Source organism: Macaca thibetana, chromosome 1 (assembly GCF_024542745.1).
Source record: "Macaca thibetana thibetana isolate TM-01 chromosome 1, ASM2454274v1, whole genome shotgun sequence".
Lineage (NCBI taxonomy): Eukaryota > Metazoa > Chordata > Mammalia > Primates > Cercopithecidae > Macaca > Macaca thibetana.
In genome coordinates this window covers 119,442,332-119,466,833 of record NC_065578.1, presented here as the reverse complement: position 1 = coordinate 119,466,833, position 24,502 = coordinate 119,442,332, and the positions used below count along the sequence as shown (strand labels likewise).

The window sequence follows — 24,502 nt, the reverse complement described above, 5'->3', positions numbered from 1 at the left end:
TAATAGTTAAAAATTGGAAATCTACATGCTTTGGGATAGGGTAATGATTTAAAGATATTGTAAATCCACAGCATGTTATTCTACATTATGAATTATAATATACCACATTATGAAATGGAAAATAAATTCATTCTTAAATTATGTGAAATGATAGAAATTATTCAATTCTCTTTGTCAGTCAATGCTTTCTTTTCCTTTTTTTTTTTTTTTTTTTTTTTCTGACAGAGTCTTGCTCTGTCACGCAGGCTGGAGTGCACTGGCATGATCTCGGCTCACTGCAACCTCTGCCACCTGGATTCAAGCGATTCTCACGCCTCGGCCTCCCAAGTAGCTGGGATTACAGGCACCCCCCACTATGCCCACTAATTTTTGTATTTTTAGTAGAGATGGAGATTCAATATGTTGGCCAGGCTGGTCTCGAACTCCTGACCTCAAGTGATCCTCCCACCTTGGCCTCTCAAAATGCTGGGATTACAGGTGAGAGCCACCGCACCAGGCCAGTCAATGCTTTCTATATGTCAGAAGTTGTTGTTTCTTTACACCGTTTCCACCATGACCACAATAAGAAGACACTAGCTGCAAGTTACCTCTTCCCTCACAGGCCTTGGAAAAAACAAGAAAGAAGGACATTTCTGTGGAATGTAACAAGCAGAAAAGGACTGAAGATAATGAGACAGATTAAGAAAAGATGAATCACAGGCTGTGAAAGTGCTATGAAAATAAAACATTATTATTATACAATTTATTATAAATAGTCTACGACTAATTTAGCACTTTAGCCATAAGGGTTCAGAAAAAAGAAATTCAGATCATGTTTGTCTTGCTGGCCACAGAACTCAGAGAATGCTCCGAGACAGAGGAAAACAAGTCCTCAGTGCATTTGAGTGTTTTAAAATAGAATCGCATAGAGCCACCTTGGGTCATTATGACATCTCTTGTATTCTGGACTTTCTTCTAACTTTAAATGCTATTTGAATTTTTGCCAGAGACAACTTGTGGAATGTTCTGAGCCCAGTTTGGAATTTTATTTATAAAATGGGGGTAGATTTCAATAAGAGTAGTGTCCTGGGGCATCCACTGAATGGATGGAAACTCCACCTAGCCTTGAAAATATGATCCCTCAGCCACAGTCAGGCAAGCCTCCCAGGATGGGGAGGGCACCATGAGGAGTCACTTATCCTTTCTGAGACAAAAACAACCCCTTCCCAGTCTTTAGGTATTTTAAACATAGTCCTAGCATGTAGCTGAAAGAAATGGGGGTTGGGGAAGTCAGGTCCAGACTGATCTAGTATGCAGAAAATAAGCATGTAGGAGTGAAACCATTGATTCTGGCAAATTACCCAAGCCAAAATCCAAGTATAGGCCCATTTAAAAGTATGCCAGAGTTTCCAAGGCAGAATTTCCTTCTTAAAATTCAGATAATTAGTTGCTAGCAGTGCTGAATATTAAACAGGAAATTCAACTTCCAAAGATGTTTCAATAAAAGAATTATGAAAACAAGCATTTTCCTAATATGAAGTGTTACATGCAAAGCACCAGCACCATAATAAGTAAAGATATTGGAATTAACTAAGCCTTCATACAACACATAGTAGTTGTGTGAACGCCAGCAAATCACTTAACCACTTTAACTTCAGTGGCCATATATCGCTGGTTGTAACTATGTCTTTGTAAACAGGACTCTCTACTAACTCACCATGAATTGAAAGAAAAATAAATGTCCCTGATTCCTCTAGGCTAAAGATTTATACAGAGAAAAACAAATTCAAATAAGCTATCAATGGAGATCTGTTAAGTACAATATAGCTGTGTAAATGGACACCTTGTCTTGCTTGAAGGCTGTACTTCAGAAAAGAAACAAAGTCAAAATTCTTAAATTTTGAAACCAGATCATTACTTTTCTTGAATGTTACTTCCATCTTCCAAATTTTCACAGATACAGCAGGCAAATGCAATTAATGCTTGCATTTTATTAAATCATATTGCAGGGTAATAGAAAACAAAGCAAAACAGACTAATTTGCTTTCCTTTTCTAACCTTCGGTCTTACAGCTTGCCCTTAAACATTTCTAGTTCACTCTTTTCTTGAGTTATGTGTTCGGGGAAGTTGTATAAGGTTCATATATGATTCACCTGACATTTACTCAGCTTTCCCATATGCTAGAAACCAGAACATTTCCACTGAAATGGGGAAGAGAATTAGTAATGATTTTTTCAGCATTGAAAGATATGGTAGACTAAAATAATGGCCTTATAAGAATGTCCACATTCCTAATCCCCAGATCCTGTGTATATGCCACTTTCCCTAGCAAAAGAGGGCTTTGCAGATGTGATTAAAGATTTTGAGATGAGGAGATTATCCTGGATTATCTCGTTGGGTCCAATGTAATCATAAGAGTCCTAGTAAGAAGGACACTAGAGGGTCAGAATGAGCAAAGGAGATGTGATGATAGAAGCAGAGGCCAGTGACGGCATTGCTGGAAGGGGCTATGAACCCAGAATGTGGGCAGTCTCTAGAAGCCGTGAAGGGCAAGGAAGAAATTCTCCTTTAGAGCCTCTAGAAGGAGCACAGTCCTGCTGACACCTTGGTTTTAACCCAAGACCAAAGTTCAGGCTTCTGACCTCCAGAACTTTAAGGCAGTATATTTGTGTTGTTTTAAGCCACTAAGTTTGTGGTGATTTGGCCGGGCGCAGTGACTCACACCTGTAATCCCAGCACTTTGGGAGGCCGAAGTGCGTGGATCACTCGCGGTCAGGAGTTTGAGACCAGCCAGGCCAAAATGGTGAAACCCCGTCTCTACTAAAAATACAAAAATTAGCTGAGTGTGGTGCCATGTGCCTGTAACCCCAGCTACTTGGGAAACTGAGGCAGGAGAATCCCTTGAACCTGGGAGGCGGAGGTTGCAGTGAGTAAGCCAAGGTCGCACCACTGCACTCCAGCCTGGGCGACAGAGTGAGACTCCATCTAAAAAAAAAAAAAAAAAAAAAAAAAAGTTTGTGGTGATTTGTTACACCAGCAATAGGAAATTAATACAAACAGTAATCCTGAAATACAGATAATCTTTAAAGCAGAAGGCGTAGGGAGCTGCTAGTCCAGACAGGTGGATGCTAAAAATTTAGAGCAGTAGAAGCGGCTTGCCTGGTTGACACCGGCCCTGCCAGGTGGGAAAACCTCCCCTCATCATCAAGTTCTTCATCAGCTCCATGAGCTTATTCTTTTTTTTTTTTTTTTTTTTTTTTTTGAGACGGAGTCTTGCTCTGTCACCCAGGCTGGAGTGCAGTGGCCGGATCTCAGCTCACTGCAAGCTCCGCCTCCTGGGTTTACGCCGTTCTCCTGCCTCAGCCTCCTGAGTAGCTGGGACTACAGGCGCCCGCCACCTCGCCCGGCTAGTTTTTTTGTATTTTTTAGTAGAGACGGGGTTTCACCGTGTTAGCCGGGATCGTCTCTCGATCTCCTGGCCTCGTGATCCGCCCGTCTCGGCCTCCCAAAGTGCTGGGATTACAGGCTTGAGCCACCGCGCCCGGCCTGAGCTTATTCTTTTGACAACCCTCGCCCTGTTCACGGAAATAAGTCTGAAAGCTGGTGACCAAATCAGCTTTTTGTAAGGCCAGTATATTCATAGAAAATTTGCTACTCTAGAGCCAACCATGCTCTGTCCAATTGATTTAACCAGTGAGTTTAGCAACAGTCAGGTAACAGCCCCAGTGGGTAGGGGGCCTTTCCATTGAACTGCAGAGGGGCAGATGATGTGTAGCTGGGAGTAGAGCATATCTAACTTTGAGAACTAAAATACAAAGCACCTTGTCCTTTGTGGGTAAATTGAGCAAGTAGCTAGCTTCGGAAGCAAGTCATAAACTGAGTCACCTACAAAACTCTACTAAAATAAAAGCATAGATTTTGGAACTAAACAGTTCAAGGCTATATTTATTTCTCAGCTGTGTGTGTCACTCTGGGCAAATTATTTAATCTTTCTAAAGCTCAATTTGCTTTTCTTAAAAATGAATGTAACATTTACCTTATAGGGTTGTAAGGATTAGGTAAATTAAATATTCAAAGGGATTAGCACACAATGGAAGCTTAATAAATGTTATCGATTATGGTTAATTTTTATTCTTTCAATCCCCTATCCACCGTGTACCCAGAGCAGCCAGTGCATATCTCTGCCTTAGTGTTTATTAAAATTACAGATGATGAGAATGTAAAGCCTTCAAAGGCAGAGACCCAGCCTCATTCATTGCATTCATTGTTTTATTCTTAGCATCTAGCACAGAGTCTGGCCTGTTTGGGGCTCTCAAAATTTGTTTATTTATTTATTTGTTTGTTTTGAGACAGAATCTCACTGTGTCACCCAGGCTGGAGTGCAGTGGTGCAATCTCAGCTCACTGCAACATCAGCCTCCTGGGTTCAAGGGATTCTCCTGCCTCAGGCTCCTAAGTAGCTGGGACTACAGGTGCAGGCCACCACACCTGGCTAATTTTTGTATTTTTAGTAGAGATGGGGTTTCAGCACGTTGGCCAGTCTGGTTCCGAACTTCTGACCTCAAGTGATCCACCTGCCTCGGCCTCTCAAAGTGTTGAGACTACAGGCATGAGCCATTGCACCCAGACCTCAAACTTTTAATAAATGTTTATGAACTAATCTGATCTCTGAGTTAGGAAGGATCTGAGATGTCAGCCATGATCTGTGATAACAGGATTTTTCCAACTGTGACCCATGAGGTGGAGAAATAAATTCAGTGAATCAGAGCCAACATTTTATTTTTAAAGAAAAAGAATAGAATAGCAAATACCAGAGAGCAAAACACATAGTAAAGTTAAGTATTGTTATAAGAAACTTTGTTTGTTACATATGTAAGTGTACTTGGTTGCAATGTAAATATATTACTTATTGTGAGTAGAGGTTAAAAAAAATAATGTGAACATTCTGAATGTTCCACCTTGTCAGCATTTGCTATTTTCTATCTTTAATTTCAGCCATTCTGACATGTATACAGCAGCATGGTGTTGTGGTTCTAATTTGCATTTCCCTGATGACTAGTGATATGGAGCACCTTTTCACTATGTTCCCTTCTTTGGATACCCTCTTTAGAATCTCTTTTGTAATCTCTTTAAAAAAACAATCTGGCAGTATTTACTAAATCTGAACATGCATTTCCTATTACCCAGAAGTCATACTTCTACTTATTTACTCAACAGAAATGTGTACATATGTTCACCAAAAGACCTGTACAGAAATGTTCATAGCAACACTGTTTATAATAGCTCCAAACTGGAAATTGCGCAAATGCCTATTAAGAATAGAATGGACAAATAAATTTGATATATTTATACACAATAGAAACCTATTTAAAAGCAAGAATAAATGGACTACAATACCATATAACAGTATAGAACTCCAAAAGCAAAAGATTGAGTGAAAGAAGCCACATACGAAAGAGTAAAAATGGTGTATAATTTCATTTACATAAAGTTCAAAACTAGGCAAAATTATTCTATGGTGTTAAAAATTAGGATAATGGTTATCCTTGGAGTCATCAGGAGGGCTTCAGGGATGCCGGTAATGTTCCCTTTCTCTATCTGAATTCCCATCCCATGAGTATACTCAGTTTGTCAAATTAATTGGACTGTAAATATATAATTTGTGATTTTCCAAATCATTTCTGAATTTGTCTGAAATTGTTACATGTAAATATAAAATTTTTAGAACTTAATAAATAATACTTTTTTCTTCAAGTGTGAAAAACACTGGCAGAGAGCAAAAAGCCGATACACTCACTCGCATCACCATCAAGTAAGTGGTCATCTAGACTTTGCCTGAGTAACTCCAGGGTCAGCAATCTCTACTGCCCAGGCAGCTAACTTGTTAGAAAGCTTTTTCTTTTTTTTTTTTCTTTCTTTCTTTTTTTTTTTTTTTTTTTTTTTTTTTTTTTTTTTTGGTGAGACGGAGTCTCGCTCTGTCGCCCGGGCTGGAGTGCAGTGGCGCGATCTCGGCTCACTGCAAGCTCCGCCTCTCGGGTTCCCGTCATTCTCCTGCCTCAGCCTCCTGAGTAGCTGGGACTACAGGCGCCCGCCACCGCGCCCGGCTAATTTTTTGTATTTTTTAGTAGAGACGGGATTTCACCGTGTTAGCCAGGATGGTCTCGATCTCCTGACCTCGTGATCCGCCCGCCTTGGCCTCCCAAAGTGTTGGGATTTACAGGCGTGAGCCACCACGCCGGGCCTTTTTTCTTTTTCTTTTTCTTTTTCTTTTTTTTGAGGCGGAGTTTCGCTCTTGTTGCCCAGGCTGGTGTGCAATACCATGATCTTGGCTCACCGCAACCTCCGCCTCCCCGATTCTCCTGCCTCGCCTCCCGAGTAGCTGGGATTACAGGCATGTGCCACCACGCCTGGCTAATTTTGTATTTCAGTAGAGACGGGATTTCTCCATGTTGGTCAGGCTGGTCTCGAACTCCCGACCTCAGGTGATCCGTCCGCCTCGTCCTCCCAAAGTGCTGGGATTACAGGCATGAGCCACTGCACCCGGCCAGAAAGCTTTTTCTTTACTCTGAGCCGTAACTTGCCTCCCCACAACTCGCTTGCATCGGTTGTTCTGTCCTCCTAAGAGATTCTAAAATGATTCAATCCCTCTACCACCAACAGCTCTTCGGAAATTTGAAGGAAGCTACCACATCCTCCCCACTCCCAGTCGTCATTTTTCCAGACTCAGGAGTCCAGGGTCCTTTGGCCATCCCTCAAGGCATGGCTTTGAGTTCCCTCCTGTCTCTTGATTGTACTTATTTTATCTAATGATGCCCAGAACTAAGCACAGTCCTCTAGGAGAGGCCCAAGAAGAGCAGAAAGGAGCCAAAAGTAGAATCTCTTTTGATCTAGACAGAATCTAGACAGCCTACTTCTTCTGTCAACAAACCCTAAGCTTCAATTTGCCCCTTCTTTAATATTCACATTATACCATTCATTCCTGTTGAGCTTAACAATCAACTAAAAGGACCCAAGTCTTTTGCATAAGCCCCAAATTTACCTTCTGTGTTTGTACCGTCTTCACTCTCTCAGGAGTCAGAGCGCTCATTTGGCCCTACCCCAATTCTCCAAAGCTAAATCCTGCAGATGGAAGCTTATCTGTTATAGAGACACCTCTGGAATAGTCTCTCTACCCTTCCGCCCACTAAAAACCAGAAACGAAATCTTTGTTTCAATACATGGTCTCTTATCCTTACCCTTTCCTTGAATGGGGCTTCATTTTAAAGTGTATTTGGGGGAAGGACTGGAAGAAAACGCAGTTTCACAGGCCATCTCCAAAATCTGACCTAAAAGCCAACTGTTGCCTGGCCTCAATAAAGCCTGAGCAGTGTAGGGTGGGTGCCCTGATCTCTTTCCTTCTCCATTCCTCCCCCAAGTGGGCTCCAACTTGGGAGGTTGTGGAGGTGAGTACTGCTGGGCTCTGCTTACTCCGTCCCTTTGCCTTTGTGTGAGTAGTGAGAGATGAGGCCGAGAAGGAAAACGTGGCAGGGTGAGAATAAACCCGATATTGTTCAAAGCATCTGACATCAAACATATCTCTCAAGAAGACCTACTGGAACCCCTCTGGCCACACGAACAAGCAAACGACAGAGGAACATTTCTACAGAAAGTTCCAGGCAGCCTCCCTGGGTATTTTTAACATCAGGACTCGGTGGAAGGGAGATTCATTAAGCAAGGGAAACCCCAGAAAACAGAACATGTGCAGAAGGACCAAAAGAGGTGGGCTGGGAACCAGGCAGGGCGAGTCGGCAGAAAAGGGAAGCTGTCACGGGGCCCTGGTGGTGAGGGGCGACCTCTCCCTAAGGGCGCAGGGGGAGGGGAGGGAGGAGGACCACCAAGTCCGGAGTGCGGCGAGAAGGAAACAGCCCACCTACCTCGTCCAGGTCTGCTCCATTTTCCAGGCTCTTTCCTTAGTCTCAGGGCGCTCCTCACCCGGGAGGGGAAGCAGCCTGGGAAAATGAGAAGCCTTGCCCACGAATCTCTAGCGCAAAAAGCAGCAGCTTTTTCCTCCCCAGCTCCTTCTTTCTGCGTCGGCGACGAAGAGAGAGCTCTGCTCCCTGCTTTTTTAGAAAACGGATTTGACGTGGCCGAACCTGCGGCTAGCCGTGCGACCGGCACAAGGGAGGGACTGTTCTCAGTAGGAGGCTGGGCTCAGAGCGGCGAGGCGCCCGGGGCTGTTTCGTGAGCTGGAGCCAGCGGCTGCCCGGGCGGCGGTGCGCGCACTCTCCAGGCTGAGACACGACTGGCTGGCACGAGTTGCTCGGCACCAGCTGAGCTGTCAACCGCGAGCGGAGGCGGGGCTCCCGACAACCAGTGTGCTCCGGGCAGAATCGGCCCAGGTTGCACGCCCCCTGAACCACCCTCGCATCTCCCCGGCCCCTCTCTCGCTGGCTCAGATGAACGATGACGGCAGAGGGCAGAGAGCTTAGAGGACGCTCTACCAAGCCCCGTCACTCGCCCATCCCAGCCAAGGGCTTAGAATAAAATCAACCAACTATAGGGAGAATTTGTAGAGGAGGTCTTCCTGTGTGTCTGCATCGCCCCACCCACAGGCAACCCCAGAGCCAGAGATGGAGTCTAGAAAGGTTTAGGAGCAATCCCGGCTGAATGCAGATGTACACCCTAGGTGGTCATGGAACACGACGTTATCCTCCTAGAGATGTGACATGCCAGTTTCACCATTAATCTAGGGACAGGACCCTTCATCAGGAAGGGAAGCATCCCAGCAAAACCTTACAGCCTCATTAGCTGCCTGCATCTCAGACATCTCCTGTTTTAGGGTATTCTACCTCCTCGTTTTTTCAGTTTCACCAGCAACTGGGCTCTACTAATAGCTTCAAGGAGGGAGAAGCTTCCTGACTCCCAGAACACTAGAAAAGCCTCAAGACAGTAGCCGTCAGGACCTAGACTCTCCCTTGTGACTGTTTTAAGATCATGGAAAAGGGCTCTTTGGAGATGGCATTGCCTCAGGCCCTGTACCATGTACTTATATATCAAGGTTTAAACAAGGCAGACATACTGTAATTAGAGTGCTTGCCGCCCTGAAGCTCCTTTTTAGCTCTCAAATAAGACCGTTTTATTAAATGACATAATCACTGTTATTATTAGCATTATCACTGACCTTCTTTTTTTTATTTGCAAAAGGCTTTATAGTGCCCACATGTGGCAATGTTGATTTCATTGTACTTGTTTCAAAGATGATAAATTTGATACCCATAAAGGCCCGAAGTCTCTGCTAAGGTTCTGATGCAGGCTGTGTTCTCCATTGGATGACCCCAGAGATATGTTCCCTGAATTTCTAAAGATACGACCCACAAGACTTCTCCAGGATGAATTTATTTTTTCAGGTCTCCTAGGCATTTAACTCAGGAAGAACCTGGCATGCTTGGGTATTGGTGAGACTGTGGGGAGTCTGTGGTCTTGGGGCAACCTGTCATCTTGTCTGTTATCTCTTGAATTGGCTCCCCTACATACTAGTACAAAGTAAGGGTGGGGAGGGGAGGATAACAAAACATTTGAAGGGTTAGCAGAACTGTCTAAGAGGCCCCTAATCTAGGCTCCTCCAACACTTGATTTATTGGTAGGACCACACTGCTCCCGAGCTCAGAATGTTACCAGGAAAAATTTCAAGGTCCAGTTTGATCTTAGACAAGGCTCACAGGCCACCTGTCTTGAAAAGAATATCCTGTTGCCTCTGATGGGAGGGAAAAAAGGCAGGGAGAGTCAGATTTCCATCCTTCATACCAAAGTTGGGGCTATATTTAGCTTTGTCTCAAATCAAATTATGGGCTACCGAGTTGTGGAGAGGAACTCTGTCTACAGGCAGCTATGCATTGGATTCAAGAAATGGTAGCACTAACTAAGTGAGCTGTGGGGTCTCAGAAGTGATGCTAGAATATATGCTCATGTATTTTTAAAATAACTTTTTTCAAAAGTTTATAAACATTCATTGTAAAAACATTTGAAAAATACAGAAAGATATATAGATTACTCAGAATACTCAGGGATCTTCAATATTAAAAATGTGTAGCATTTTTTTCCACTCTTTAAAAAATACATCTTTTAATCCAAACACTAACTGTTTCTTACACACATGGGTATATTCTTGAGAAATTTCCCTGTTGTTTTAAAAGTTATACTTATTGTCAAAAGAACAATTTTTTGCATTAGATTTCAGAAGAAAAATATTCACCCATCTAACCATTGCTACAGCACAAGTGTTTAAATTTCTCCAAATTCCCTTTAGTTATTATCTATATATTAAATATATATTTACATAATTATGATTACAGCTTAGGTATATGTTTATATTCTCCTTCTTTCACTTAGTAAATATTTGTCCATGTTGTTAGGGAAAGTTCATAGTTATTATTCTAATGATTGTACAATATTTTATAATATTGGTAGGACCATAGGTTACTTAAAATATTCTATTATTGCATGGTTATGCTATTTCTGATATTAGACTGTTATAAATAATGCTTTAGTGAAGAGCTTTCTGCCTTTATCATTCTACTTTTTTGAATTACGCTATGGTTTGAATATATGTATGCCTTCAAAATTCATACATTGGTACTTAATACAGAGTGCGATAGTACTACAAGGTGGGGCTTTTTAGGAAGTGGTAAGGCATGAGCGCTCCACTCTCATGAATGGGATTAGTGCTCTTATAAAAGAGGTTGAAGGGATTACTCTGGTCCCTGTTGTCCTCTGTCCCTCCAGCCATGTGAGGACACAGCATCTGTGGCAACAAGAAGCCATCTTGGGAGCAGAGAGCAGGCTCTTCCAGACACTGAATCTGCCAGCACCTTGATCTTGGCCCAGCCTTCAGAACTGTGAGAAATAAATTTATATTATTTACAAATTATCCAGTCCAAGCTATTTTGTTATAGCAGCAGGAATGGACTAAAGATGATTTTCCTGGGATAAAAAGACTGTCTAATTTTATTATCTTAGCCTCAAAAGCACTAGAAATTCTCCTTTGTTTTTTCCTTATTTAATTTGTAAATAATTGGATAGTTACATTTTAGTTCTATATCTAGCTAGTGTATAAATAATGCAACACCATCTCATTTTGCTTTACATTTCTTAGAATACTAGCTAGTAAGATCTTATTTCATATCCTTTGTTGCAAATCATATCTGTAGTAGCTAGTCTCATGAAATCCTTGTGCTGAGTCACTGTATCAGTCATCTTTTTGCTGAAACAATGCTGCTTAACAAAGAACTCCCCAATCTCAGTATTATACAACATACATCCATTTCTCCCCCAAGGATCTATAGTTTAGGTATGGATTGGTTTAAGTCTGTCATTTTCATGGCAGAGTGCAGGAGTGCAAGAGAGTTAGCTGAGACTCATGATGTCTGTTAAAGTCTCTAATCAGAACTGGCACACTCTCGCTTCTGCCATTTTCCATTCACCAAAGTAAGTAATATGGCCAAGTCCAAAGTCATTGGTGCAGAAAAGTACAGTCTGCCCACAGAGTGCAGGAGGGGAGAGTAAATATTTGTGGAACAATAATGCAATCTACCAGTCACGATATGTAGTGCTTTTTGGCTTTTTGTTAAGCTTTTCTCCTTGCGGATACATGGTAACTTTATTCTTCCTCATCCTATTTTAACTTAGCTATGGCTTTTGAACAATGAAATGTAACTTGTTTCGTTGGTTGAAACGTGAGAGGAAGTCTCATGTGGTCACTTCTAGGAAGAAGGCAGACATTTTTAAGAGCTAGTACATAATTGGCCCTTTTCAGTTTCCACTGTTTTATTGATCCTTGAAGATCAATACATGCTAGGATGAAGCTTTCATCAACCTAGATCTCGGAGTTACTGTGATAGTCAGAGCCTTCCTGCTAACCCTAATTGAACATGTAGAATGGGCAATAAATTCATTTTTATTGTATTAAGTTACTGAGATTTGGGGATTATTTATTACTGGAGCATAATCTGGCCCATCCCAACACATTGCTTTTTATTCCCATTTTGCAACTGAGGATTGTTATGTGTGTGTCTGCTCCCAGTTTTCTGGCTTGGAACTCAAATAACCCGGGTAAATGATGCTGATAAATTCAACTATTCATTTTATTCTTTCCTGAGGGCACTGCTCGTAGTTTGTTCAACTGATTGTGCTTCAGGGAATACCTGAATTAATGATTAGGGACAAAAAATTGGAAGGTGTCACCGTCTTTACAGTCAGCTCCAAATATTCCAATGATACTTTTACCTTTCATTCAGTTTTTAAAATTCATTTTCCTTTTCTTCTCTCCAACTTGTTTCTGGGTAAAAAAAGACTATTGATGTTGATATAGTTTACTGCATAATCTGTACATCAATAATAAAAATAACTATGTCTAATATATTTTTGCCAGATCCTCCTCTAAAAATTTTATGTGTACTAACTCCTTTCATCCTCGCAGCAGTCTTTTGAGGTGGCCTCTAGTTAATGTCCACTTTACAAATGACTAATGTGGAGCACAGGGAGGTAAATTATACTGCCTACATTCACAAAGCTGATAGATGGCAAACTAGAGATTTAAAACCAATCAGTTTTGTTTCAGAATGGCCTGCCTAACCATTTTGCGTACCGCTTCCCTGAGTTTGACACTTAACATTCGCTGGGCGCTTGGATAGGAGGACAGTATGTCTGCAACATCGGTCACTTCAGTGATCCCTGTGATCACTTGGTTAGTCAGAACATGATGTCTTCTTGATCCATCACAGCTCCACGTCTGTCTCTCTAACCTTGGGTTTAAAAAACAAATGTCCTTTCCAGACAAAGAGGCATCATTCTGAGATCAAGGATACAGTGTCTGTAGTAGATTAAAGATGACCACAAATTACTTGCTACTTCTCCCACTGAGAGGTGGAATCTAATTCCCCTCCCTTTAATATGGGCTACCCTTAGAGACTTGCTTGACTAATAGAATACAGTAGAAGAGATGTCTTACTGCCCAGGCTAGGTAAGTAAGAAGCCTTGTAGTTTCCATGTGAGACTCTTGGGACATGTCTTCTAAGGCCTAAGCTGCTGGATAAGTCAAACTACCATGCTAGAGAAACCATGTGCAGAGGCCATGAGACCACATGACAAGGGGAAGGGCCTAGCTGAGACCAAAGACCAGCAGTTCCCATCAGGGTGCCAGGCATTATGTGTGAAGCAGTCTTCCATCAGCTGGACACAACTGAGCAACCCTAACTGTGACCACTATGGAATAAATTTGCCCTGCTGAACCATGCTAGAATTATTGATTACCAAAATGATGAGATACAATACATTGTTTGTTGTGCTAAGTTTTGGAGTAGTTTACTAAGTAATAATAGATAACTGGGACTAAATTGGGTATCTGAAAGTGGACTTCTGCCATAACAGAAACTGAAAACAAATGGCAATGACTTTGGTACCTGGTTGCCACAGAAGATAGAAAGGCCTCGAGAAATGTGTTAGTGAATACTGGAAGGACACCGAGGAGACTGCTGGAGAGACTGTGAAGGACAGTGAAGAAAATACTATGGGGGGGTGACTGAAAAATGACCTGTGTTATGTAGTCGCAGAAAGTTTATCAAAACCATTGTCTTTGATAATGTGGGAAAGTAGAAAAGGCACCCAGTGAATGGGAGGATCTGGCTAAGGAGATTTTCAGCAGAATTTCAAAAGTACAAAGAGGTTTCTTTTAGCCACATTATTATAAGGTATTGCTAAAAAAAAAAAAAAAAAAAGAAAAAAAAAGGTGGGCTAAAAAAGGAGCCATTTGGTTTTTAAGCCGAATTTAGAGGAATTATAAAGAGCCAGGACTTGCTGGGTTCAGAAGAGATCGGGTGCATTCAGGGCGGTATGGCCGTAGACTTTGCTGGGTTCAAACATCAAACTGCTTCTCATCCTCAATCTCTCTAGACAGGAAAAGCTTTCAAAATAAGAAATGGCTTCAGGGCAAAAATAAAATCCAAGATGTGACAGCTAGACCTCGATTAAGGTGGTGCGTCATACATCCTTTCAGTTAAACAAAAAGGCCTCTACAATCTTGGGCAATGTATCTCTCCACTGGACAAAAGAGTTTCTAAGAATTTTAAGGTTCTGTTATCCCACGTCAGACTCACAGGTAGTCCAAGCAAGGTGAAAAAGCTGGCTTCAGGATGAAATATGGGTGTGGATTTTGCCTAGTAGGGTTGGTTATCAATTAGTATATAAGATGCCTTAACATTTTTAAGTGAATTATACCAGCATGGACTGACTGAAGAGGATGAAGAGAGTACAGATTGAAAAGATGCCTTTGGACCCTCAACCTGTCTCAGAGAAGCAGGCTGAGAAAGTCACCCAGCCGAAAATAAGGATTACTTCTTAGGGAAAAAGAAGAATGACTTGAAGAATGGAACCAAGAGCCCAGAGGACTGATGGAGAGCCAGAGGGAATCATTCCCAGGAGCAGGACTGGGCCCTAATCAAGGAACTGGTAATATGTACTCAGCTAGATTTCAAAATTGCTGTGGACTACTGACAGCTGTATGCCTCTGTTCTCTGACTCTTTGAATGGGAGTGTCCATGATGGTTATCCTATCTCTTTCCCATTGTTTCTTGGGTGTGCAAGCCCCAATGACTTCAGATCAAGGGGACTATACTCAAGGAGCTGAGTACCAAAAGCCTCATCATCACCTGAATTTGAGTTAGATGATGAGAAAGTGGACTTCTAGGCTGATGCAGTAAATGTCAGGAAACTTTCAAGGGCTTTAGGAGAGTGTGAGTTTATTTCACTTGTGGTAATAATGTCTGTGGCCAGAGGAAAAGGAATGTGGTAGATTCAAGATGGCTACAAATTTTTTGCTACTTCTCTTAATCAGAGGTAGAATCTAATTCTCCTCCCTTGGATCTAAGCTGGTCTTCATGACTTGCTTGACCAATAGAATGCAGTTCTAGGCCATAAACTTCTGAACCTGGGCAATAAGAAACCTTGCAGTTTCCACTAGGCCTCTTGATATACTGAGCTGCCATGAAAGAAATCCGACTACCTTACTGGAGCTATAGAGAGGAGAAGCCTTGAGGCCACTTGTGGAACATCATCCAGCCGTCCTTAAAGGCATCAGGCATAGAGTATAAGTGAAGTTACCTCGGATCTCCAGAGCAGCCCCGCCTTCCACTGAATACCACCAAGTGATCCAGTCAATACCGCATGGGGAAGACAAATTGCTCAGCTGAGACCTGTCCAAATTACTGACCCACAAAATCGTAAAATACAATAAAATGGTTGTTTTAAGCTACTGAATTTTGGGGTAGGTTTTTTTATGCAGGAATAGACAACTGAGACAATGCCTTAAAATGGACACAGTATTTCTGATGCATTATCTCATTCATTGATTCATTCAATAAATAATTACTGTGAACCATTATGTGTCAGGCACTACTCTTTATTCTAGAGACACAGTAGTTTAAAAAAAGGCCAGCAAAGACCCTGTTTTCATGGAGCTTATAATCTATCGGTTTAGATAGATAATAAGGAAAGAAATAACTACAATATGCCAGATGGTGATAAGGGCAATAAAGATAAGTGAAGCATGTCAAGGGAGCATCCCAGCAAGGCAGCCCTCTTTTTATAGAAGAGAAAACAGAGTCTTAGAAAGATTAAATAATAGGCAGTAAGAGAAGCAGGTTCCCAGGTACAATAAAACTGGAGTTTCACTTGATGAAAAACTGTTCAATAGAATTTATAAATTCAAATTGTTGTTTAGCACAACAGAGGAACCTAATAGGCAGAAATGTGGCTTGGATGGATGTTCCTGGCTACCAAGGCTGTCCAAGTAAACTGTTGTATATACAAGAATGAAAGGATTTGCCCTTCACTAGCTGCAGTGGAGTGGGGCAGGAAGGTTTGGAGGAGGATGTGTGGCTCTGAAGACTATACATTGTAGGCAAAGTGCCAGCTGTGACTTGGAACAACCAAAATCAGGACCAGGAGCAGTTTAGAAGAGAAAACAGTTCTTGGAAAAAGCAGAAATATTTGTGGGGTACAGGGGAATTTGTAAGGGACTTCGTTTCCTAAGTGAACAGGTAGGAGTTCAGAGGCAGCTAATGCTGATGGGACTTAATTTTATTTCCACAGTTGGTAAAATTCAAGGACAATGTGGTTACCTTCATTCATTTGATTAAACAAACACAGAGCATATGCTAGGCATTGCTAAAATCTAGTGTAGAAATCCAGTGTTAAAATCTAGTGTGGAAAGCCAGGCAAGCATTCATGAAACCATAATACAAACCAGATCGGGTAAAGTGCTACAATAAAGGTACACACCAAGCAGAACACGAAGGAGGGAGTGAGTAATTAGATTCCACCAGAAAAGTTTTTCTAAAGAGGGTGGCATCTGAGTAGAGTACTGAAGTATGCTAGCAATATAAAATTTTATCATACATTGGGATTACAAAATACAGTGCTTTTGTTTAAAATTTAAAACAAATTAGCTTGTTTTCATCATTCCACAGTGTATGCATATATCAAAACATTGTACCCCATAAATATATGCAATTACTATTTGTCAATTAAAAATTAACTTAAAAACAGTATTGATGAAAATAATTTTATTCTTCACTGGTAGAAGGAAAAATATTCCCGGGTCTCCTGTGAGTGCCTAGGGTCCCATTCATCTGAAAGAGCAATGCAGCGCAGCTGAGGTTGCTGGCAGGCGTTACAGCAGAGTTTACTGGCTCTACAGTCAGGGACATGGGTTCCAATCCTCCTCCTCTGTCAATTTCCAACCATGCAATTTTGGACATTACTTAAACTCTGTGCTTTAGCTTCCTCATTTGTAAAACAAGGTTAATGATAATAACTACCTAATAGGGCCACTGTAAGAACAAAATGAGCTAATATATGAAAAGTGTTTAATTCATTGTCTAGCGCATTTTAAGCATTCTATAAATCATAGTGATTTTTCATTAATGTTTGCATACCAGGCAGAACTCCAATACTGTATAGAAGTCATGAATTTTAATTTCAGTTCTGCTCCAAAGTGCTCTCTAGGGCTAGACCAGTGACCCAGATTTTCCATTTCTCATCTTTCTGATTCATCATGTGAGACCAAAGCATTGGCAAGGAAGCTGAATAAGTAGATTTCCTCACTTGCTGGCTGGAGGTCTAGGGAGCAGAAAAGGTGGACATTTCCCCCATCTTGTATCTGTCTTAAGGAATGTGTGTGTGTGTGTGTGTGTGTGTGTATGCAGGAATAGACAACTGGGACAGTGCCTTAAAATATACACAGTATTTCTGATGCATTATATCATTCATTCATTCAATAAATAATTACTGTGAACCGTGTGTGCGTGTGTGTGTGTTTATTCAGATTCATCCCTTTCAGTGGTTAGCCTTGTCTGTCAGCTATAACAAAAACCTCAAACCTCAAGGAAAGAAATTACAACCAGGCCTTCAGACAGCTGGTGGTAATTTACTCACACAATCCCCTTTATCCTTTCAACACCCACTATTTATGTGTATCTGACGTTGGGAGAGGGGAAATCATGCAAGAAATATGGTATGTAAATTTCTGGAAAGGGGGTTGGAATAGTGAGGGAAGACTTGTGTGAATTACATGAATAATTCTCCTTGATTTGAACATAGATATCAGATCTTGAAAATTGAAGGGACTGATGTTAGGGTCAATAAATACATTTCTGGAACCAGAAACAATACTGGAATAAATTCATAAATAACTTCCAAGGCATTCATGACAATCACACCATCACTAAAATCTGAGTCATTTTCCAGGACGGGACAAGTAGTTCCAGTACAAGTCAAAGGAGCATGTGTCAATCAATCCAGACTGCTTTAAAAATTCATAGCGATAACAATAACTAAATGGAATGCATGATCCTAGTTCAGATCTTGGACTGGATTCTGAATTAGAAAAAAAAAAATATTGCTGCCACGTTCAGTGGCCCATGCCTGTAATTTTAACACTTCAGGAGGCTGAGGCAGGAGGATCACTTAAGGTCAGGAGTTTGCAACCAGCCTGTGCAACATAGTGAGATCTTGTCTCTACAAAAAAAAATTTAAAAATTATCTAGGCATGGTGGTGCATACCAGTAGTCCCAGCTACTCTGGGGTCTGAGGTGGGAGAATCACTTGAGCCCAAGAGTTGAGCCTACAGTGAACTGTAATCACACCACTGCACTCCAGCCTGGGTGACAGAGAGCAAGACCCTGTCTCTTAAAAAAAAGGGAAAAAATACCTCTAAGGACAAGACAGCCATATATAGCCATGTTCCTTGCCTTTGTTTCTTATATCAAGCCATCTACTAGCTGGTCCTTGAAGCCATATTTAACAGCTTTCGCTCATACACACATATGAGTGAAAAGTAACATTGATTTTTTTTAACTTTCCAGCTTGAAAAATTTAAATTTTTCAACATATAGAAACATTGTAAAACTAGCGCAATAAAGTCCTGTAAATCTTTCACTTGCTTTATAGATTGTTAACATTTTGCCACATTTGTTTTCTCTCTTTACACACACACACATACCCGCAAGCACACAGACACAATCATTAATACTATTTTGATGAACCATTTGAAAGTAAGATGTAGATTCTTCACCCCTAAATATTTAATGTGTATCTCCTAAGAATATTTAAAATCGTTAAATAACTGTATTATGTAAAAAACTATAACACCCTTTTCAGGTCAGCTTTTATCACTATTAAGGAGAACACTTTACATCGTAATCTGAAGTCTCAGCAGTGAATTACTTAACTAAAATCAGGAGCTACCCTCTGCTAGATATTTGGCTCACATCTGTACAATCAAAAGTGCTGATCAAAATAATCACTCCCAGGACAAAGGCAAAATACACAACAAAGACAAATTCCCTCTTCTATGCACCAGCCAATTTCTTGGCAGTTTAGAACAGCTGTTTTGTCCTTTCTTCCAGCTGGCAAAGGTTCAAAAATATCAAGATACAGCCTCAGAAAGCTTCACACGAGGAAGAAATTTTAATGAGAAAAATCTCACATTCTGTTCACTTTTGTTTTCATTTTCATTTTAGCATGTAAAATGTCAAAATACTGAGCTGTTGAGTATAGTATCAAACATCTGGCAATTCTGGACAGAAGATGAGCAAAACTCAACAGTCCTTTATCTTTGCAAAATTCAAGTGGCTTTAGGAGTTAATACCATAGGGGTAGGGTGCCGTGGCTCATGCCTGCAATCCCAGCACTATCAGAGGCGAGACAGGCAGATCGCTTGAGCTCAGTAGTTTGAGACCAACCTGGGCAACATGTGAAACCCGTCTCTACAAAATATACAAAAAAAATTTAGCCAGGCGTGGTGGTGCACATCTGTAGTCCCAGCTACTCAGGAGGCTGAGGTAGGAAAATGGCTTGAGCCTGGGAGGCAGAGGTTGCAGTGAGTGGAGATCATGCCACTGCACTCCAGCCTGAGTGAAAGAGCCAGACCCTGTCTCAAAAACCAAAACAAAACATTATATCAGCTGGTAAAATAACAAACACATCCAACATTAACCACCGCAATTCCTTTCAACCAGAATAATCTTTTACCCAGATAAAAGTATCCTGGTTTTAGGCTATGCGTGTGATGTAATAACAACAGACAGAGAGATACAGAAATACTCAAGCTGGCCTAAGCTCAGAGCTTGTGGTATACAGAAGAGAATTATTACATCCTTTATTTGCTGGCTTCGGTACATTCTTAGGAGATAGAGGGAGGGAAAAAAAATCAAAACTAGAAGGGTCTGGTGCTGATGGACGAGATCAACTTGTTCAAACTTTGCTTCAACTGTTAAGGTATTCAGGGCTGGAACTAGGATGAGAGGAGCAAGGTACTCACCGGAAGTGTGAAATGTAAAGAGTGCCAAAAACTCAGTAATCAAGATAAATAATATTTTAATGCGATATTTTAGAAAAAAAATTAATGCAAAAAAATCCACAATGAACAAAATATCAAAACTTTAAATAAAGACAGGATCCAACCATGCATTTTCATGATTCAGGAAGTGTCTTACTTGCTCCGTCCTAGTCCAGGCCCAACTCATTTATCCCCAGATGATGTGCCAAAAGCCAAATCTTTAGAGGCGTCTCCTCTGGTGCTCTCTAGTGCTATGCTCTGCTGACCTTGTTGGCAACAGCTCTCTGTTATGAATGGTCAGACATCAGGTGGCACCTTTAAGACATCACAAGGTAAAAGCAGCTCTCTGAGCTATGGCCAGCTCTTCCAACCTCCTTTCAAACAGTCTTACGTCTCAAGGGGAAGTTTCTGTAATGTATAGGGCATCAGGGAGAGGGTAGAATGAGGTAGAAAGGGGAGATAATGGGAGAGGGAAAAAAGAACAGGTGACCTCACAAGTTGGCACTAATGTAACTACAGTGCAATATTTCAAGAGTCTATCTTTTTAAGAAAACCTTGAGGCCCAACTCTCATTTGGAGGCACCTGCTCACTCACCTCCAAAACCAAATCCACCTCACTTCTGTTTTTTTCTGTTCTTCTTTTTCACACTGTCTACAGGTGGTTCTGGAAATCAAAGTGGCCAGGCTGCTTCCTGCATGCAGCCTGTAGTGAATTCAAGTAGTGTAGGATATTTCAAATTGGAGCCTCTTCACTGTGAATAGCTGCTCATCCCCAAGTACCAAACCTAATTTTGTGACAATGAAAACCATCTGCAGGTGCCCCCTGCTGGTGGTACTATCCTAAACACTTGCCCTCACTGATGTATTTTGTTTGGTCAATGGTCCAGAAAGTCAGTCACAGTCATCAACACTATTCCCTATGCCCTTATACCTAAGCAGGTTCACTTATGTATGCTACCTGCCAGGCAACTGCAGGTGTGTGGCATTTGCATTTTCCTTCTATGGATTCCTAGTTCCTCATGGTGGGAACCTGGGGCCTGACTTCTTGCCTCTCAAACTACTAATATGTCTGCCTCACAGGGCCAGGCACTTCTCTAGTCTTGAGTCACTCATGTCATCTTTTTAACCTACCCTTCGGTAGGACACTGGAGCCATAGATGTGAACCTCAGCCTTTAAGGCATGCAAGAAGACAGCTGAAGTCCCCAGGGCCAGTCACTGCCAGCAATGTCTTCTAGGGGTGTTTGAAGGGATGACTGAGCAAGTAGAGTCTGAGTTTGTTATTATTCTGAGGATATAGACAAAAATGTTTAACAAGGCTTACATAGCTTGGCATAGTCTTCAGCCTCAGCTCTGGTTATACTCCCCCTTCCCTTCTGTGCTTAGTTTGTACTAGTCTTGTTCCAGAGAAGAAAGAGAGAGAGAACTAATTCTGCTGCTCTTCTGGTGTCCAGGAGCTCAGGTAATGGATACAGACTGTAATAGGCAATCTCTAAGTTGGTCCCCAATGATCCCTGGTCATCAAACCCTTGTGTAATTTCCTCGCCTTGAGTCTAGTACTCATTTCTAATGAATACAGTAGGGCAGCAGTGATGGAATGTCACTTCTGAGATTAGATTATTTTTTAAAAAGCAAGAACAACAGTGGCTTCCATCTTGAGGATGCATGCTCTCTTTCTTTTACATCAGTTGTGCTGGGGGAACTAAGCTACCGTGTTATAAGCAGACTTACGGTTTGGACAGGAACTAAAGCCTGCCAAATACCATGTGTGTGAGTCTGAAAAATGGACCTTTCAGTCCCTGTCGAGTCTTGAGACGACAGCAGCCCCAGCTGAGTGCTTGACTGCAACCTCATGAGAGAACTTGAGACAATTCTACCCAGCTAAGCTGCTCCCAGATTTCTGACCCTCCAAAACTGTGAGTACTAAATACTTATAGTTTTCAGCCACTGAGGCGGTTTGCTATGCAGCAATAGTAATAGTAACTAACACACAGACTTCTGAACCTTTCCTCAATCCAAGGTCATTGTGTGGAGTTAGAGATCCAGCTCTCCCATTCACAAAGAAGCTATTATTCTCTCTACAGTAAAGAAAGACAAAGAAGTCAGAACAGTTTTTTAAGGCTGCACATCAGGAAACTAGATGTATGGTGAAAATTTGGGAGCGATAAGTAGGACCTTTCCCAGTCTGTAGAAGATACCACCAAAGCATGCTCACTCGAGAATGTGCTTTTAATTACTACCAAGCACACTTTTTTTCTTTTTGAAGATATGTGCAAACAATGAAAACCCTTCTTGTTGAAATTACAATACAGCTGTACATTTTTGTTGAAATGTTTATTTGGAGATTTCAAAGTCAAGGTTTATATAGCCAAAAGATCATAGATTAGACTATCATGGAGACAAAAAGGATCTAAAATTTGATATTGTTTGTACACTAGGGTCACTGCTCATGTTAACATTTCCTTCATTGCATCCACTTTCTCTGAGCTGGTGTTGTAAGGTTAGATGTGAGTGTGAATGAGCATGCATACAGTGGACAAAATCCCCCCATTCTGTAAATGCATGTGCCCATTATTCCGGGCAGTGAGCCCAGCTTGCTTTAAGTCTTTGTTATTTGAATAGTGTCCCAGATTCTCCTTTGAAATGTGCAGTTCACCTATTTTTATTAACCTTAATATGGAGCTCTCTTGATGCTTTTTTGATAGATTCTTGGTCGTGCCCGGGTACACTTCCTTTCGTTTTAAACAGGTCATATATTTATCTGTGCTGGCCTTCAGGTGGTATGCCATATAAATTAGAAAGCAAATTCTCACAAGGTCAAATTTTAATCAGGTAGTTTATTATTTTTAAACAGATGACATTTTCATATTTGGTATGCTAACTTGGAGACCAGACCATTTTTGTCCAAGTTCCAGCAAAGGCTTTTGTTTTATTTGTTTTGTTTTGGTTTACTTTTTAACAAAAAGCAAACCTAGGAAAAAAATTTAAAAACATACAGGATGCACAAAAACAATTATTCTAATACACATGAAACAGAAAATCAACACCTGCCAATTAAACACAACTTTCACCATTTCATAACTGTGTGATCTTGTCAAATTACTTAACCTCTCTATAAAACTGGGGATCATGATAACATCTTTTTCACAGAATTATAGTGAGAATTAAATATTATTCTTATGAAATGTTTCAGATAGGGAGGGTCTAGCATTTATCATTCACTCAATAAATGTATTAATCATGTAATTATATATGTAATTATGGTGATAATGATAATGTTGCTGCCATGAGATGTCAGGTTTCATAATATAAAATCGTTATAGAATTCTGTTTGGAACTCCTGTGAGACCTAGTATTAATCACCTGTACTTATGAGGCTGCTCCAGCAAATAAATTTAAGAGAATAGGCAACTTCATCAAGAGGTTAAAGGGTCCTAGGGCAGTGGTCCCCAACCTTTTTGGTACCAGGAACCAGTTTCAAGGAAGACAACTTTTCCATGGACAGGGTGGGGGACGGATTTGGAATGATCATTAGGTATTAGATCCTCATAGGGAGGAGGCAACCTAGATCCCTCATATGCCCAGTTCACAATAGAGTTCGCGTTCCTCTGAGAATTTAATGCGGCTGCTGGTCTGCTGATTGACAGGAGGTGGAGCTCAGGGGTAATGCTCGCTGGCCCGCCACTCACCTCCTGCTGTGCAGCCCGGGTCCTAACAGGCCATGGACCAGTACCAGTCCATGGTCTGGGGGCTGGGGACCCCTGTTCTAGGGGAATACCATCACCATGTCTGCTACCCTTCCCACCGTGGGCACTACCACCATTTGGTCACCATATGCAACCCTGTGTGAAGATATTTTTAATACTATCCAGGGTCCTTTTCATTTGAGTGACTTCTATCTCCTTGTCCCACCATCTAACTCCCACCTTCATAATGAGTGGGGAGAAAACCTCCACTAGGGCGAAGCAAAAAACCTCAAACAGAGGCTTCAAACAAAACTTAATATAAAGACTCCAACCATGAAGTTGTCTCTCTTTATTCCCCAGTTATCTTCTTGGTAGGTTTTGTTTTCAGGATCTGCAGGGTACCAAGTTATCTGCTAGAAGGCCCAGGCCTTCTCTTCTTAACAACCCTGCTGCTACCACCATGATGTAAATCACTATGATCTCATATTGGTGTTACTTACTACAATAGCCAGCAAAGCAGCTATTGGCCTCCTAAGGTCTGCTCTCCAATAGCAAAGTGACTTTTTAATATTTTTCGGATCATATGATGTTCCAGGTTTTAACCTTCACTGGCTTCTCAATGTCCTTAGAATAACAGCCACTTCTGACCACGGCCTATCAGGTCTCAGGTGACCTGGCTCAGGTTCACCTCTGCCCCCTCCTCTTATTTATTATGATCCAGCTTCACTGGTCATTTTGTTCCTCAAACACACTAAGCTTATTTCTACCTTAGGGGTTTTGCAGTTCTTTCACCTCCTGCTTCAATTCCTCTCTAACGAAGTTTATTTTTTAATAAACTTTATTAATATCAGAAATCACTTTATTTGTATATTTATTTATTTGTTTTCTGTCTATGTCCTCACCAGGCCTACTACAACTTCATTAAACTTAAGCTTGTGAGAGTAGAGCCTTTATCCAATAATCTTGTTTC

At 41.3% G+C, this 24,502-nt stretch overlaps 1 protein-coding gene across 26 annotated transcripts in view; it reads right to left on the bottom strand.

Annotated features, from left to right (window-relative positions):
- Positions 1 to 24,502, bottom strand: part of LOC126931165 (myomegalin) — a 382,023-nt gene that overhangs the window by 341,767 nt on the left and 15,754 nt on the right. For 4 of the 26 annotated variants that reach the window (XM_050749206.1, XM_050749270.1, XM_050749283.1 and 1 more), the window contains exon 1: positions 7,892 to 8,372. The exons of the other annotated variants lie outside the window; for them this stretch is intronic. In XM_050749206.1, coding sequence (XP_050605163.1) covers positions 7,892 to 7,911 — 20 coding nt within the window. In that variant the 5' untranslated portion in view covers positions 7,912 to 8,372. Of the gene's footprint in view, positions 1 to 7,891; positions 8,373 to 24,502 lie in introns of those variants that run through there. 26 annotated transcript variants of the gene reach the window in all.